This window comes from Nanorana parkeri, unplaced genomic scaffold, assembly GCF_000935625.1.
Source record: "Nanorana parkeri isolate BGI_ZX_2015 unplaced genomic scaffold, ASM93562v1 scaffold650, whole genome shotgun sequence".
Taxonomy (NCBI): Eukaryota; Metazoa; Chordata; class Amphibia; order Anura; family Dicroglossidae; genus Nanorana; species Nanorana parkeri.
In genome coordinates this window covers 592,714-605,455 of record NW_017306918.1, presented here as the reverse complement: position 1 = coordinate 605,455, position 12,742 = coordinate 592,714, and the positions used below count along the sequence as shown (strand labels likewise).

The window sequence follows — 12,742 nt, the reverse complement described above, 5'->3', positions numbered from 1 at the left end:
AGAGAGCCCTATGGAAGTGCAGTGCAGTCAAGTGCAAGTAGCAAGCAGCCATGTAAACAAAGACAACCAAGGATACCCAGTCTCGAAGGACACTATCCCTCCCCTGTCTGAGGTCCCCCCCCAGGCCAACCCGTCCCCTCCCAAGCAAGGGTGAAAGGGGGGGCGGGAGTCCCGGAAAATGCTACACCGAGATCCAGTGCAGATAGGCAATAGTTAGGGCTACTAGGCAGGTTGCCATACCACCGTCGCCTCCAGCACAAGTGGGTGCAAGCGGGGGCATAAAACATTTCAGAGGAACATGACCCGAGAATAGTAGGCCCGAGATCCCCAAAGAGATCCCCCCCAAGGGTCTCCCCAGGCCCCCCTGCAAACCCCTTCGTAAGAGATGAGGGGCCGCAAGTAGCCTGGAGAGAGCCCCAGGAAGGTGCTATGTAAACAATTGAAGGGTAAAAAAAAGGGAACAACCGGGTAGATATCTTACCCGCTGATTGGTCTAGATAAAGTATCAGGAAGCAAGGTAAACTAGTCTAGAGGGGCACACCCTAGACATGGTAAACATTAAGTGCATATAACTGCGGCATGCCCGCGACTAGTGGTTATACTCGAGTCGATACGAAAAGAAACTCAGTTGCAAAGTTACCGTCCCAGAGTTCTCGGGTATGAAGACTTCGAGGCCACTCGTGGGATTAAAGACCGTCTATGGTTCATTGTGCGATGGGGTAAGGCGGTGGGGACCACGTTCCCTAGAAGGCGGGTGGTTCCGTCTAGATGAGCGATCCGAAGGATGGTAGCGAGTAGGGTTCAGAGCACGTGGCTGACGTCCAGCGGTACGGACACCGTCGGGTCTGTGGGCCGGATCCAGTAGGACTTGCAGCCAGTTAGGCACGGTGATGGGATCCGTTTGCAGGAAGGAGAAGAGCGCTGGGAGGTCCTCGGGGGAGTACAGACGAAAGGAGGAGTCCAACTTCTGCACAATCAGGTGGAACCGGTATCCCCATTTATAGGTAGCTAGGGGTCTCCCCAGGCCCACCTGCAAACCCCCCCATAAAAGAAAAGGTGAGGTGCAGCAAGTAGAAAAAAGAAGAAAAAAGAGAAAGAAAGAAGAAAAATAAATTTCTTTTTGTTTTTTTGTGTTTTGTAGAGGTGCAGCAAGTAGCCTGGAGAGAGCCCCAGGGAGGTTCGATGCAAACAATTGAAGGGTAAAAAAAAACAAAAAACAGCCATGTAAATATCTAACCTGTTGATTAGTCTAGATGAAGTATCAGGAGGCAAGGACAACCAGTCTCGAGGGGCACAACCTAGATATGCTAAACATTAAGTACATATAACTGCGGCATGCCCGCGGCTAGTTGTTATGCTCGGGTCGATACGAAAAAAAAGAAAAAAACACAGTTGCAAAGTTACCGTCCCAGAGTTCTCGGGTGTGAAGACTTCAAGGCCACTCTTGGGATTAAAGACGTCTATGGTTCATTGTGTGATGGGTTAAGGCGGTGGGGACCACGTTCCCTAGAAGTTGGGTGGTTCCGTCTAGCTGAGCGATCCGATAGATGGTAGCGAGTAGGGTTCGGAGCACAAGGCGGACGTCCAGCGGTACGGGCACCATCGGGTCTGTGGGCAGGATCCAGTAGGGCTTGCAGCCAGTTAGGCACGGTGATGGGGTCCGTTTGCAGGAAGGAGAAGAGTGCTGGGAGGTCCTCGTGGGAGTACAGACGAAAGGAGGAGTCCAACTTCTGTACAATCAGGTGGAACGGGTATCTCTATTTATAGGTAGCACCACAATCACGTATTTTCTCCAGTAGGGGGCGAAGAACTCGCCTCATCAGTAACGTATGTCTGGATACAACTGGATATGTGCACCATCAAAATCTAGGGTACCTTTCCTCCAGGCGTGGATCATGATTTCTTCTTTTTTGGTGTAGTGATGGACTCTACATATGACATCCCTGGGGCGAGCGACATCCATGGAGCGGGGCCCCAAAGACCTGTGGACCCTGTCTAGCTCAATCAGAGTTCCATGGGGTTTGTCTCGATACAGGTTGAGAATCTCACAAACAGTCTCTTTAAGATCAGCTGCGGAAGTTGATTCCGGTATGCCCGATACAGATGTTGTTTCGCAGGCCGCGGTTGTCTTGATCATCCGTGGAGAGCAGGACTTGATACATCTGTTGTTGGTGACCTGTCTGTGCACGTTCCAGCAGAGCGACTCTCTCCGAGAGATCGGAATGGGATTGTTCGACCTCTGTAAGCTTAGATGTAAAGGTCGTGAGTTCCTGTCGGATTTCAGCGAGTCTTGTTTGTATATGGATTCAATGCGTGCCGTGAATGCTTCAAAGTCTGCTTTGGTAGGGATGAGCGCTGCAATGTCAGCCTTTGTCGGTAGGGCCTGAAGCAAGGATCTGAGATCAGAGTCTACACGGGGCTCCGACCCTGAGCATAGCACATTCCATTGGGATTCCCCTGTTAATGGGAGCTTGGGGGAAGCTGAACGCCATGATCCCAGTGAGCTGTCCTCACCCGTCACAGTAGGGGGTAGTGCCCATGCATTCTGGTTGAGAGAAGGGGCTTGGGGTGTCTGGACCCGTTAGAGGCATGTGCGGGGCGGCAGTGGGGACAATTCCTGTCCTGGGTCATGCGTAGTATGTGAGGCTGGGGTCTGTGCCAGAGTGGGATCCCCCCTAGGGTGCGTGCAAACTGAGTCCATGGCCTCTCCGGCCTGCACCTGAGTAATTACTGGGGGAGGGCTTACCTCTGCAGGAGGTGAAGAGTGCCGCCGCTGCCTCGTTGCTGATGGGTCCCATGCTGTGGAGGAGGGCAGCTGCGGGTCTCGCTGGTGGGCCTCACCGTTCCTCCCCATCTGCCAAGGCTCAGTTTCTCCTGGCCTCTCATCGCTCTGTGTTGCAAGCATCGGGGTGGGAGGAGCCAAATCTGCCCATCATGGAGCGGCGTCCGGCGGCCCGTTCCACACTGGAGAGCGGTGCGGTGAAGGCCCCCCTCCCTCTGGGTACCGATCGGAGGAGAGGAGCATCTGTAGGTCCCGCTGCTGGGTCCGGTGGCTGCTCACAGGAGTCCGGGGATCCGTCTCCTCCGGTCTCCTGGAGTGACGGGTTTCACGGAGCAGAGTGGGAGGGGCCAAGTCTGCCCGTCGATGAGTCGCGTCAGGCGGCCTGCTCTGTACTGTAGAGCGGCGTGACAGAGGCCTCCTCTCGTCCGGGCAAGAAGCCCCGTCAAATAGGCGGTGGAAAGCCATTTTAGGGGTCGGCTTGCGCCCCTTCTGTTTGTTCTTCTTAGACATGTGAATGTCTGTCGCTAGATTGGTGTAAGGTGCCGATTATGGAGATGCTGTGTCCGGAGCCTTACACGCACCCCGTGGTTAACTTTTTTTAATTTGACGCCATCAATAGTGTGCAAAATATTTGAAGGCAAGATAAGGGACTACATGCAGGAATTTGCAAATAAAACTGCTATCATAAGTAGTAATTCCCTTCCATAGGCAGTGGTATCCACTGATAAATTCAAGTAGAGCTGCAGCTAACGATTATTTTCAAAATCGGTTAGCCGATTATTAAGTTCGATTAATTGGTTAATCGGATAAAAAAATAAATGTTAAAAAATGGCTCCAGTGATGGGACTACTAGTTTGTATTGAGATTGCAGTCCATCACAGGAGCAAGCTTGGAGCGGTGGAAGTAAAAAAGAAAAAAATAAGTGTGGTGTGCAATATAGTGAAATGAAAAGTGTAAAATTATACAGCAATGAGAATGGCACCGGCAATGCAGAATGGCACCGGCTATAGAGGACTACAAATCCCAGCAATAGTACATTATGCAGCACAATGCAGAATACCGCCAGCTATAATGTACTATTGCTGGGTTTTGTAGTCCTCTATTGCTGGTGGTATTCTGCATTGCACTGTATAATGTACTATTGCTGGGTTTTGTAGTCCTCTATAGCTGGTGGTATTCTGCATTGCGCTGTATAATGTACTATTGCTGGGTTTTGTAGTCCTCTATAGCTAGTGGTATTCAGCATTGCACCACCAAATAATGTATTATTGCTGGGATTTGTTGTACTCCTCTATAGCTGGTGGTATTCCGCATTGCGCTGTATAATGTATTATTGCTGGGATTTGTAGACCTCTATACAGCGCAATGCAGAATACCACCAGCTATATATGAATACAACAAATCCCAGCAATACATTATACATACAGTATATAATGTATTCCTGGGATTTGTATTCCTCTATAGCTGATGGTACATTGCTCTGTATAATATACAGTACAGCACAATGTACCATCAGCTATAGAGGAATGACTTCCATCCATTGAGGGACTATTAGCCCCCTTATTACCTTGTTCAGGTCCCTTATACCTGTTTATGCATTTCAATGTCATTTGCTGAAACGTTTTAACCCTTTCGCTGCCAAGGACGTACGGCGTACGGAGCTACAAAAGTGCTTCCAGCTGGCCAGCTCAGTATGCCGTACGGACCTGGCATTTACAGTTCTACTATAAGCTGATGACCGCTATTTTCAAAAATAACGGGCGCCCCCCACCAGCACCGCCGCTGTCGGCCGCCGGCATCTGGAGTCTCTCATCCCTCCCTGGAGCCATCCCATGAAAATCAAATCAATAGGAAAAAATTGCAGAAAATTCAAAAATGGCTCGGCCAGCTGATTTGAAAAATGTTCCGGAGGGCTTGGCAGCGAAAGGGTTAAATAAGGTACAAAAAAGAAAACAAAATTGAAAAACGCTAATACTTGGATTAATAAAATTATTTTTGCATGGCAATAAAAAAAGGAAAAACCCATACAGATGTTCCTCACTTACCGACTTACCTGTTTTGCAACCACTCGCACTTACGACGGACCGCCGATCGACCTCCGACCTTGTGCGTCAGTGCGACGTGTCGCCGGCGGAAGTGGTGTCCTCCGATCTTCACTGCGGGTTCCGGTAAGTATTTTAATTGCCCGATGTACAGTACATGTTCGGTACTGTACATCGGCAACGCTATACAGTACTGTACTAATGCAGTACAGTACTGTATAGAGTTCCTCACTTAACGACCAATCCGTTTAACGACCTGGTCGTAGGAACGGAACTCGGTCGTTAAGTGAGGAATACCTGTATATCTAAAACTAGGGGTGCACCGAAATTTCAGCTGCTGAAACATTTCAGCAGGAAATGGTACTATGGGCAAAATGCTGATAGTAAAAAAAAATGGCTAAAAATGCGATGCATCCACAGCCTCTTATCTCCCTACTGGGCACCGGCTGCAAGCTTCTGTTTGTGTCCTCTCCAACCTCTGCTGCGCTACCCCACCTGTGCTGCAGAGACAACAGGAATCGGAGGGGACACAGAATAGATCCAGCTGACGGCCCCCAGCGGAGTGAATGAATAGGAAGCAGCTCAGTACAGAGGCTTCCTGCCCATTCATGACTGGGTTGATGGTAAATATTTAAGATCTCCAGATTTTGAATGAACAGGAAACCTCTGTACTGAGAGCTTCCTGTTCATTGAGTGCTAAGGTTGCAGACAAACAAATTGAGGGCTCTGTGTCCTCAATCTATCTATATTAAAAGGGAAATATCAGGGGTCGTTTCGGTTTTGGCCTGACAAATTTAGAAATTCCGGTTTCGGTCTAAAAATTTGTTTTGGTGCATCCCCATCTAAAACTCATCATGAACTACACAAAACAGCAGAAGCTGGCAATTCACAGTGCACCACATGACAGTTACCCACCTTAATGTGCCTAGCAGTCACCTCTGGTGTCTCATCATAACCACCAAATGTGTTCGGCAGACCTATGGAAGAATGACAATTTACATTACTAATGGTGGTCAAATCAATCAAAAAAAGGAACTGTTTAATTCACTTTGCTTTAAACTAGTATTGGGGATGAAACTATTGTCATCCCTGCATTTCTGTCACCACTTCACGTAGATTTTTACAATTACAATTTACAATTAGATTGTTGCAATTACAAATGTTTAGGCATTCTCATGTTTATTTCTTTTGCTTGTATTGGTATGACACAAAAAAGTGGAGAAAAAAAAAAGCCAAATCTGACACATTCCACGCAAAACTCCAAAAATGGAAAGGACAAAAATATTGGCACCTTCTCCAAATTGCAAGAAATAAGTGCATTCCAAGTTTTTGTGGAAAAGCATTGACAATCTCAAGGTTACAAGTCTATCTCCAGAGATCTTTATGCTCCTTTGTCCACTGTGCGCAACATTGTCAACAAGTTTACAGCCCATGGCACTGTAGCTAATCTCCTTGGACATGGAAGAAAGAGAACAATTGAACGCAGAGAAAAGGGTTTTAAGGCGAGTACAAAAATGATATTTTCTCTTCCATTCATTGAAGGACACAGCCGAAACTTTAGGATCTGGACTATATGGGACATCCCAAAGCAGTGAAATTAGAGGGTGGGCTAAACATAAAAAATACCCACAACAAAAAGAGATGCTCACACCACTGCCTGCAAGACCTTAACCTAACTTGCATGTGCAGACAACGCAACATCCACCCCATAGAACTTAGTGAAAGGGTGGATAGAAGACAATGTAGTGGTCTTACAAACTTGGGCAACAAAAGCTTGGTGATGAAAAGCCCAAGAAGCATTCAAATGCTCTGTCAGAATGGGCATTGACCCGAAAAGGAGGTTCACTACCCTTAATAACAGACTGAATCAAAGTCTGACGAAGCCACCTGAATATAGTGGCAGCTGAGGTCACCTGCCCTTTCCTGGAAGCATCTGGGACAATGAACTAGGAATCTGTTTTTCAAAAATAGCCACCAGATGGACCAGAATAGCCCTGAACACATCCAAAGAATGAAGAGCCACCTCCTTTGGATGACTAGGCTTAGGACATAAAGATGGCAGAACAATGTCCTCATTTAAATATACAAAATGAAACCACCTTTGGCAAAAAGGACGGATGAGGTCCAAGAATGACCTTCTCCCAATGCAGAACCAAAAAGGATTGAACACAAGGCAATGTTGCCAACTCAGACACATGCCAATCTGCCAAAAAAGCAACCTTCTTTGCCAAACAAAAGGAATTCCCCAAATATGTTCAAATGGAGACTTCTGTAAGGCAGAAACAACAAGGTTCAGATGCCAAGACGTCAAAGGTGGCTCTATTGGAGGTGCCACCCGAATGACACCCTGAATGAAAGTACGAACCAGGGAAATGAGTAGCCAAGGGTAGCTGAAAAAAGGCTAGAAACCCAAAGCGCACCGCTCACCCGTGTCATACGTCTCTGCAATCCACACTGGGTGCACGGATGACTCTTCTGGAGTGATGGGCTCTGAAACTGCTGGTTCTGCACAGGATTGTCCAAAGAAATTCAAACTTTATTCCACTTGCACCTATACAAAGAACAACCGCTGATGCATTTCTGCCTTACTAGGCTTTAGTCATAGCTACTTGTGATCTAACACCAACCTCACTAAAAAAGCACGCCACATACTTAAGAACACCCGTATCTAATAAACAGTCCATGAGATTACATTAAACACAAAACAGATGAAAACAGAAGACTGCGCACTTCAGAATTATGGGTGAACATCATCAAAATCAAACATTAAAAATAGTGAAATCCATAACAGTGGGAACACTAACATCAAAATATTTTGACAATCGAAAATTGTAATGGTCATTCTCCTCTTTTCCTCTGTTTTATTTTTATGTAATCACATGGACTGTTTATTAGATACAGGTGTTTCTAAGTGTTTCTCGCCGCCCTGTGTGGCGTGCTATTTTAGTGGGGTTGGTTTTAGATTACAACCAGCTAGGACCATAAGGCTGAGTGAGGCAGAAACGCATCAGCGGTTGTTCTTTGTATAGATGCAAGTGGAATAAAGTTTGAGTTTCTTTGGAAGATAATGGTGTGCTAGCTGAACAAAGGACCACCAAGGCAGACACCTGCTCTTTGATGCTGCGCAACGTTAAACGATGATTCACCCCCCATTGAAGGAAAAGACAAAAAACTCTAGCAATCAAGAAAGATGAGGGTGAAAAGCATTGGACTCACACCATGCAAAGTAAGCTTTCCATGTGCAATAGTAAATCGACAGAAAACTGGATTTACAAGCTTGTAGCATTGCAGAGATCAACGCAGAGGAAATACCTCAATCCCTTAGCACCTGGCTCTCAAACAGCCATGCCATCAAAGCCAGCGACTCTAAAGCAGGATGGAAGATTGGACACTGTGAAAGAAGATCCGGAAGTAGCGGAAGGCACCAGAGAGCCTCTGTGAGTAGACAAACCACATCTGTGTACCAGGCTTAACATGGCCAATCGGGAGCCAACAGTTTCAGATGAAATGCCCTCCAATTATATCCTCTGCAGGCAGATTTCCTGAGCTGTATTTTCTCAGTTATGCATTTCCTTCTCTAAAGCTTCTGCCCAACCTATTGCAGTTTTCGACCCCTGGAATGTCAGCGGTGGACAGAGTCGGCATGTAAGCTTCCACCAAACACAGGATTCGAGCAACCTTCAATGCCGCTGCATAACTCTTTGTGCCACCCTGATTATAGGCTTACGACATAGCGTTGTCCAACTATCAATTGGAATCCCACGCAGTTGTAACAAGGCTAGAACAGGCGCCAGAATACCTGAGGAGCCAACGCCAGCCCTAAAGAGAGCGCCAAAAACTGGAAGTGAAGATCCTCCTCCAAAGTGGAGGAAGGGCTAATGAGAGCAACAGATGTGCTCAGGCCCATATGAAGAGAGGCAGAATGCAGACTCACAAGTTATCGAGAAAGCCGCAGATTGGAAGCAAAAATAAAAAAATGCTCTGGAGGATGAGACACATTAGTTCCCAGACCCTGTATCCTGAAGAAACCACCTCTTGGACCCACTTGTCTACAATCAAGGCTAGCTAGATATGTGAATAGAAGCCATTCCCCCACCTTGGGATTCCCCAGTAGGGGTGCACCTTCATGCCAAGGAGGACTTTTCAGCAATGCCGTGCACCACATCCGTCAGGAGAATTGATAGTCTTGTCCTTGTCTGAAGCCCCTTAGCCACGAAAAAGGTGTTTTTGAGCAGAACAGACAAGGGCACCCCTTACTTCCGATGAACCTACTTAGCCTTTTTTGCTTGTGAAAGAAAAGTACTCTTAGCACCTGTGAGATTTTTGATAATCTCATCCAGTGACACACCAAACAAGCGCCCACCCATGAAAGGCATCTCAATCAAAGCCTTCTTAGACTTCTGGTTCTCTGACCAACACTTGAGCCACAGAATGTGGCAAAGAACCACCACTAAGACAGAGAGTTAACACCTGTGTTATTCAGGGCTCTGTGGGGTCTCACCAGGGCTCTTTGGGGGTCTTACTGGGGCTCTGTGGGGTCTCACCAGCCTGGTTAAACCCCACAGAACCCTGGTGAGACCCCACACAGCCCTGGTGAGACCCCCAGGCCTGAGCGGGGCCTCATGTTTAGGTTTCGCCTAAGGCCTCGCAAACTCTAGAGCCGCCTCTGGAGAGATGAGACACCAACTGGCCTAGAGTCCAACGCTGCGTCACATAAGTATGTCAAACAAGCAAAATGAACGGCAAACACACTCATCAACTCATAGCCAGCTTTAAAGCAAGGTGCACATGGAAGGGCTTTAAACAGTACAACAGCAAAAAGTTTCCCAGCACACTCACCAGCCAGCCTGCAAAAAAAACTTGTAACTACTAAGGTTAAAAACAGAGGTTTTAGATGCAAGTCTTCTGCAGAATATGTGGAAGCCAAACTCCCTCGTCAAGGCCTCTCTGTATAGTGTGGTCCTAACTCTATACAGAGAGTAAGCTATGAGGGTCTCCATCATGGAGCATATTTAGCAAAATATAAATTGAGTGCAGGTTAGCCAGGAGGCAGCCCAACCACCTTAAAAAGGCACAGGGACACACCAGGGACCCCGCACATTACAACAGCAGCTGAGACCCCAGTGTGTCACTGCACCAAATCAAACAAGCAAAACGAATGGCAAACACACTCATCATCTCATAACCAGCTTTAAATTAAAATTATGACAGTATTTAGTTCTCATGTCAGCAACTCTTACCAGCATTTGGATAACAAATTATGTAGGCTGTAGTAGATTTCCCAATAGCTTCAATAAATGGCCTCATTTCAACAGCACCCAAAGCACAGTTTAAGCCAATGCTGTAAAGAAAGAAGTTATCCTTATTAGGTATTGGGTACTAACACAGGAATATATGCATTTTAATAATTCAAAATGTAGCAAGACAATTTTTTTTCTTCTTGATTATACATTTACAATTATCATTTAAATAAGCACAACATGATCAGTTTCAACTCCTAGGAACCATAAAAAGTCAAAACCTAACATATCAGTAACTTGAAAACCTTCAAATAAAGCATGTGGGGGTAATACGTGGATGGCCAAACTGAGCCCAAATATCAATAAGAATAGGTTGTTTTCTGCTTTGTCAATTTATAGAATGAGTCTAGGCAGACTGAATTATTCACATGAGTGGTAAGAACTTACTATAGATTTTATAATAATATCATTCATTCTAAAGAGAGGCCCCTCTCATGGTAAACTGTCTTGTTAGGCACACATCAAGTCATCTAAAAACAAGAAACAATGAACAGCGCTTTTAAAAGAACGCTGGATGTGGTGAGTGGGGTGAGTGGGGAGAATGCCTGTGAAAAATGCAATGGGAGCACCTGTGGCAGGGTTAAATGGCAGCTCTGAAAAAAAGCATGTTACTTTGGCGGGAGATCTGCCAAGTTTAAAAATGACAGGTGGGCGGAGCTAAATCAGTGAACGATGAATCAGGGGAAATCCCTGACGTGTCTAAGTCACTGTGGGGAGGCCCTCCTCGCATAGCTGTGTTAGGGTAAAATGCTTTGGGACATGTATAAACAATCCAAACTTTTATATTAAGATTGGGGGTTGAGAACGTATATGTCCTGAAGGAATTAAAAAAATGTTTTACATAAAAATAAAAGGAAACTAAATTGAAAGAATAAAGCCATGTAGCTTTTTTCAGAGCTTGAGGAAGAGGACTCCCTCGAAACGTGTTGCTCCTTGTTCCCTTGTCTTTCCCACACCCCCAACCACAATTCCTTCTGACCGTCCACCGCCCGGACTCCTTTGCCTCCAATACCGCTGTCACGCGGTTCGGATGCCACCTATTTCCATCAGACCCACGGCCCTCTGACTCCATCCACCAGCACCGGGCAATCTCTCCGCCACCCGGAGCTGCTTGGTCCGCATAAGAGCCAACAGCTTTTTCAGTATCGCACTGACTCCCCTACGCGATCGTTTTGATTGGAACCATGCCCACTCGGTATTTCACAGATCCACAGTGAGGAGTATCGCATAAACCTTTGTGATCCTCTACCACAGTCATTTCTTGTCACACCTCCAGGATTCACTAGTAAGTCCTTTCTTGTGCCCTCATTTAGAGACTGGCAGTCTCCACAAACAATGTAATCATATGGTCATTGCGCTCTTGTGCTCCCATTGCATCAAGTCATCTACAGTAAATAAGCCTTAGAATTGTTGACTTACCTTAAAACACTTTTTTTGGAGTACAGTACAGAACACAGGCTGAATCAAGATGACTGGAGTATATGATGTTATCGTCAGGTGACTGGACAATGGCCAGAGCTGTAGGAGCCTATATAACCCCTCCCGCAACAGGAGATCCTCAGTTGTTTTGCAAGCAACTAGGGATACAGAGGGGACAGTCCTGTGTCCTGTACTGTACTCCAATAGAAAAATTTTACAGGTAAGTAAAAAATCCTATATTCTTGATCGAACAGTACAGGACACATGCTGAACCAAGATGAATGGAACCTCCAAAAGCAATAAACAGAGGGGTGGGGAAAAGACCACCAGACTAAATAGTACAGGACTGCCGGCGGTCCTAGCAACCCAGTGACACAATTTTCCATGCCGCTAGCATTACAGGAAGGTGGATGAGTAACATTTTCCATTTTCCCCTGCACCTGCTCTGTATCCCTCTGCCTGCTGGTATGTGGTGACACATAGGGACCATAACCCTACTGTAAAAGGGCACTATGATGGGGACAACTAGTCGCTATCAGAATGCCCCCTTACAGTAGCTTAAAATCCATGAACTCATCGCACTCAAAAAACGATGTTCCAAAAGAGATAACGGTGGGTGCTGCGGTAGTCAATGGCTGGCAACCGTGGTGAATAACTAGTAGAATATGCAGAACCACTGGCATTTCAATAGTGAATCAAATACGTCTGTTTATTGCCCATGCGGTCTTGCATATGTTGGCAAGACCATAGGACTGTTTAACCCCTTCATGACTGAGCTAGTTTTCGGTTTCTGTTCATATATGACTGACACACTTTTACATTTCTGCTGTGTGATTCTTTCACGGCTGTAATATACTTTCTTACTAAATTTACCCACACATATTATATATTGTTTTCTAGAGGACAGGTAGGGCTATACAATTATATCAAACATGTGTACCTAATTCCGAATTACAGACATAACGAATGCAAACGAATCCGAATTTCCATTTCCGAAATTCGGTAGCGGTAGTTCGAACGTTCGTTTCGTTTTCTGTTCTTATTCGTTTCTTATTCGTTTCGTTCGTTGGAGCAAAGTGACATTAGAGAAGGAGAAAAATATTTTTTCCTCCTCAAATGTCACTTTGCTGCAAACGAACGAACGAAACGAATAAGAAACGAATAAGAACAGAAAACGAAACGAACGTTCGAACTACCGC

At 46.0% G+C, this 12,742-nt stretch overlaps 1 protein-coding gene across 1 annotated transcript in view; it reads right to left on the bottom strand.

Annotated features, from left to right (window-relative positions):
- MTR (5-methyltetrahydrofolate-homocysteine methyltransferase) overlaps nt 1–12,742 on the bottom strand; it is a 462,707-nt gene that overhangs the window by 330,612 nt on the left and 119,353 nt on the right. The window contains exons 9-10 of the mRNA XM_018563293.1: nt 10,065–10,165; nt 5,740–5,801 (exon numbers count right to left, since the gene is read on the bottom strand). Of these exons, the coding sequence (XP_018418795.1) occupies nt 5,740–5,801; nt 10,065–10,165 (163 nt within the window). The remainder of the gene's footprint in view (nt 1–5,739; nt 5,802–10,064; nt 10,166–12,742) is intronic.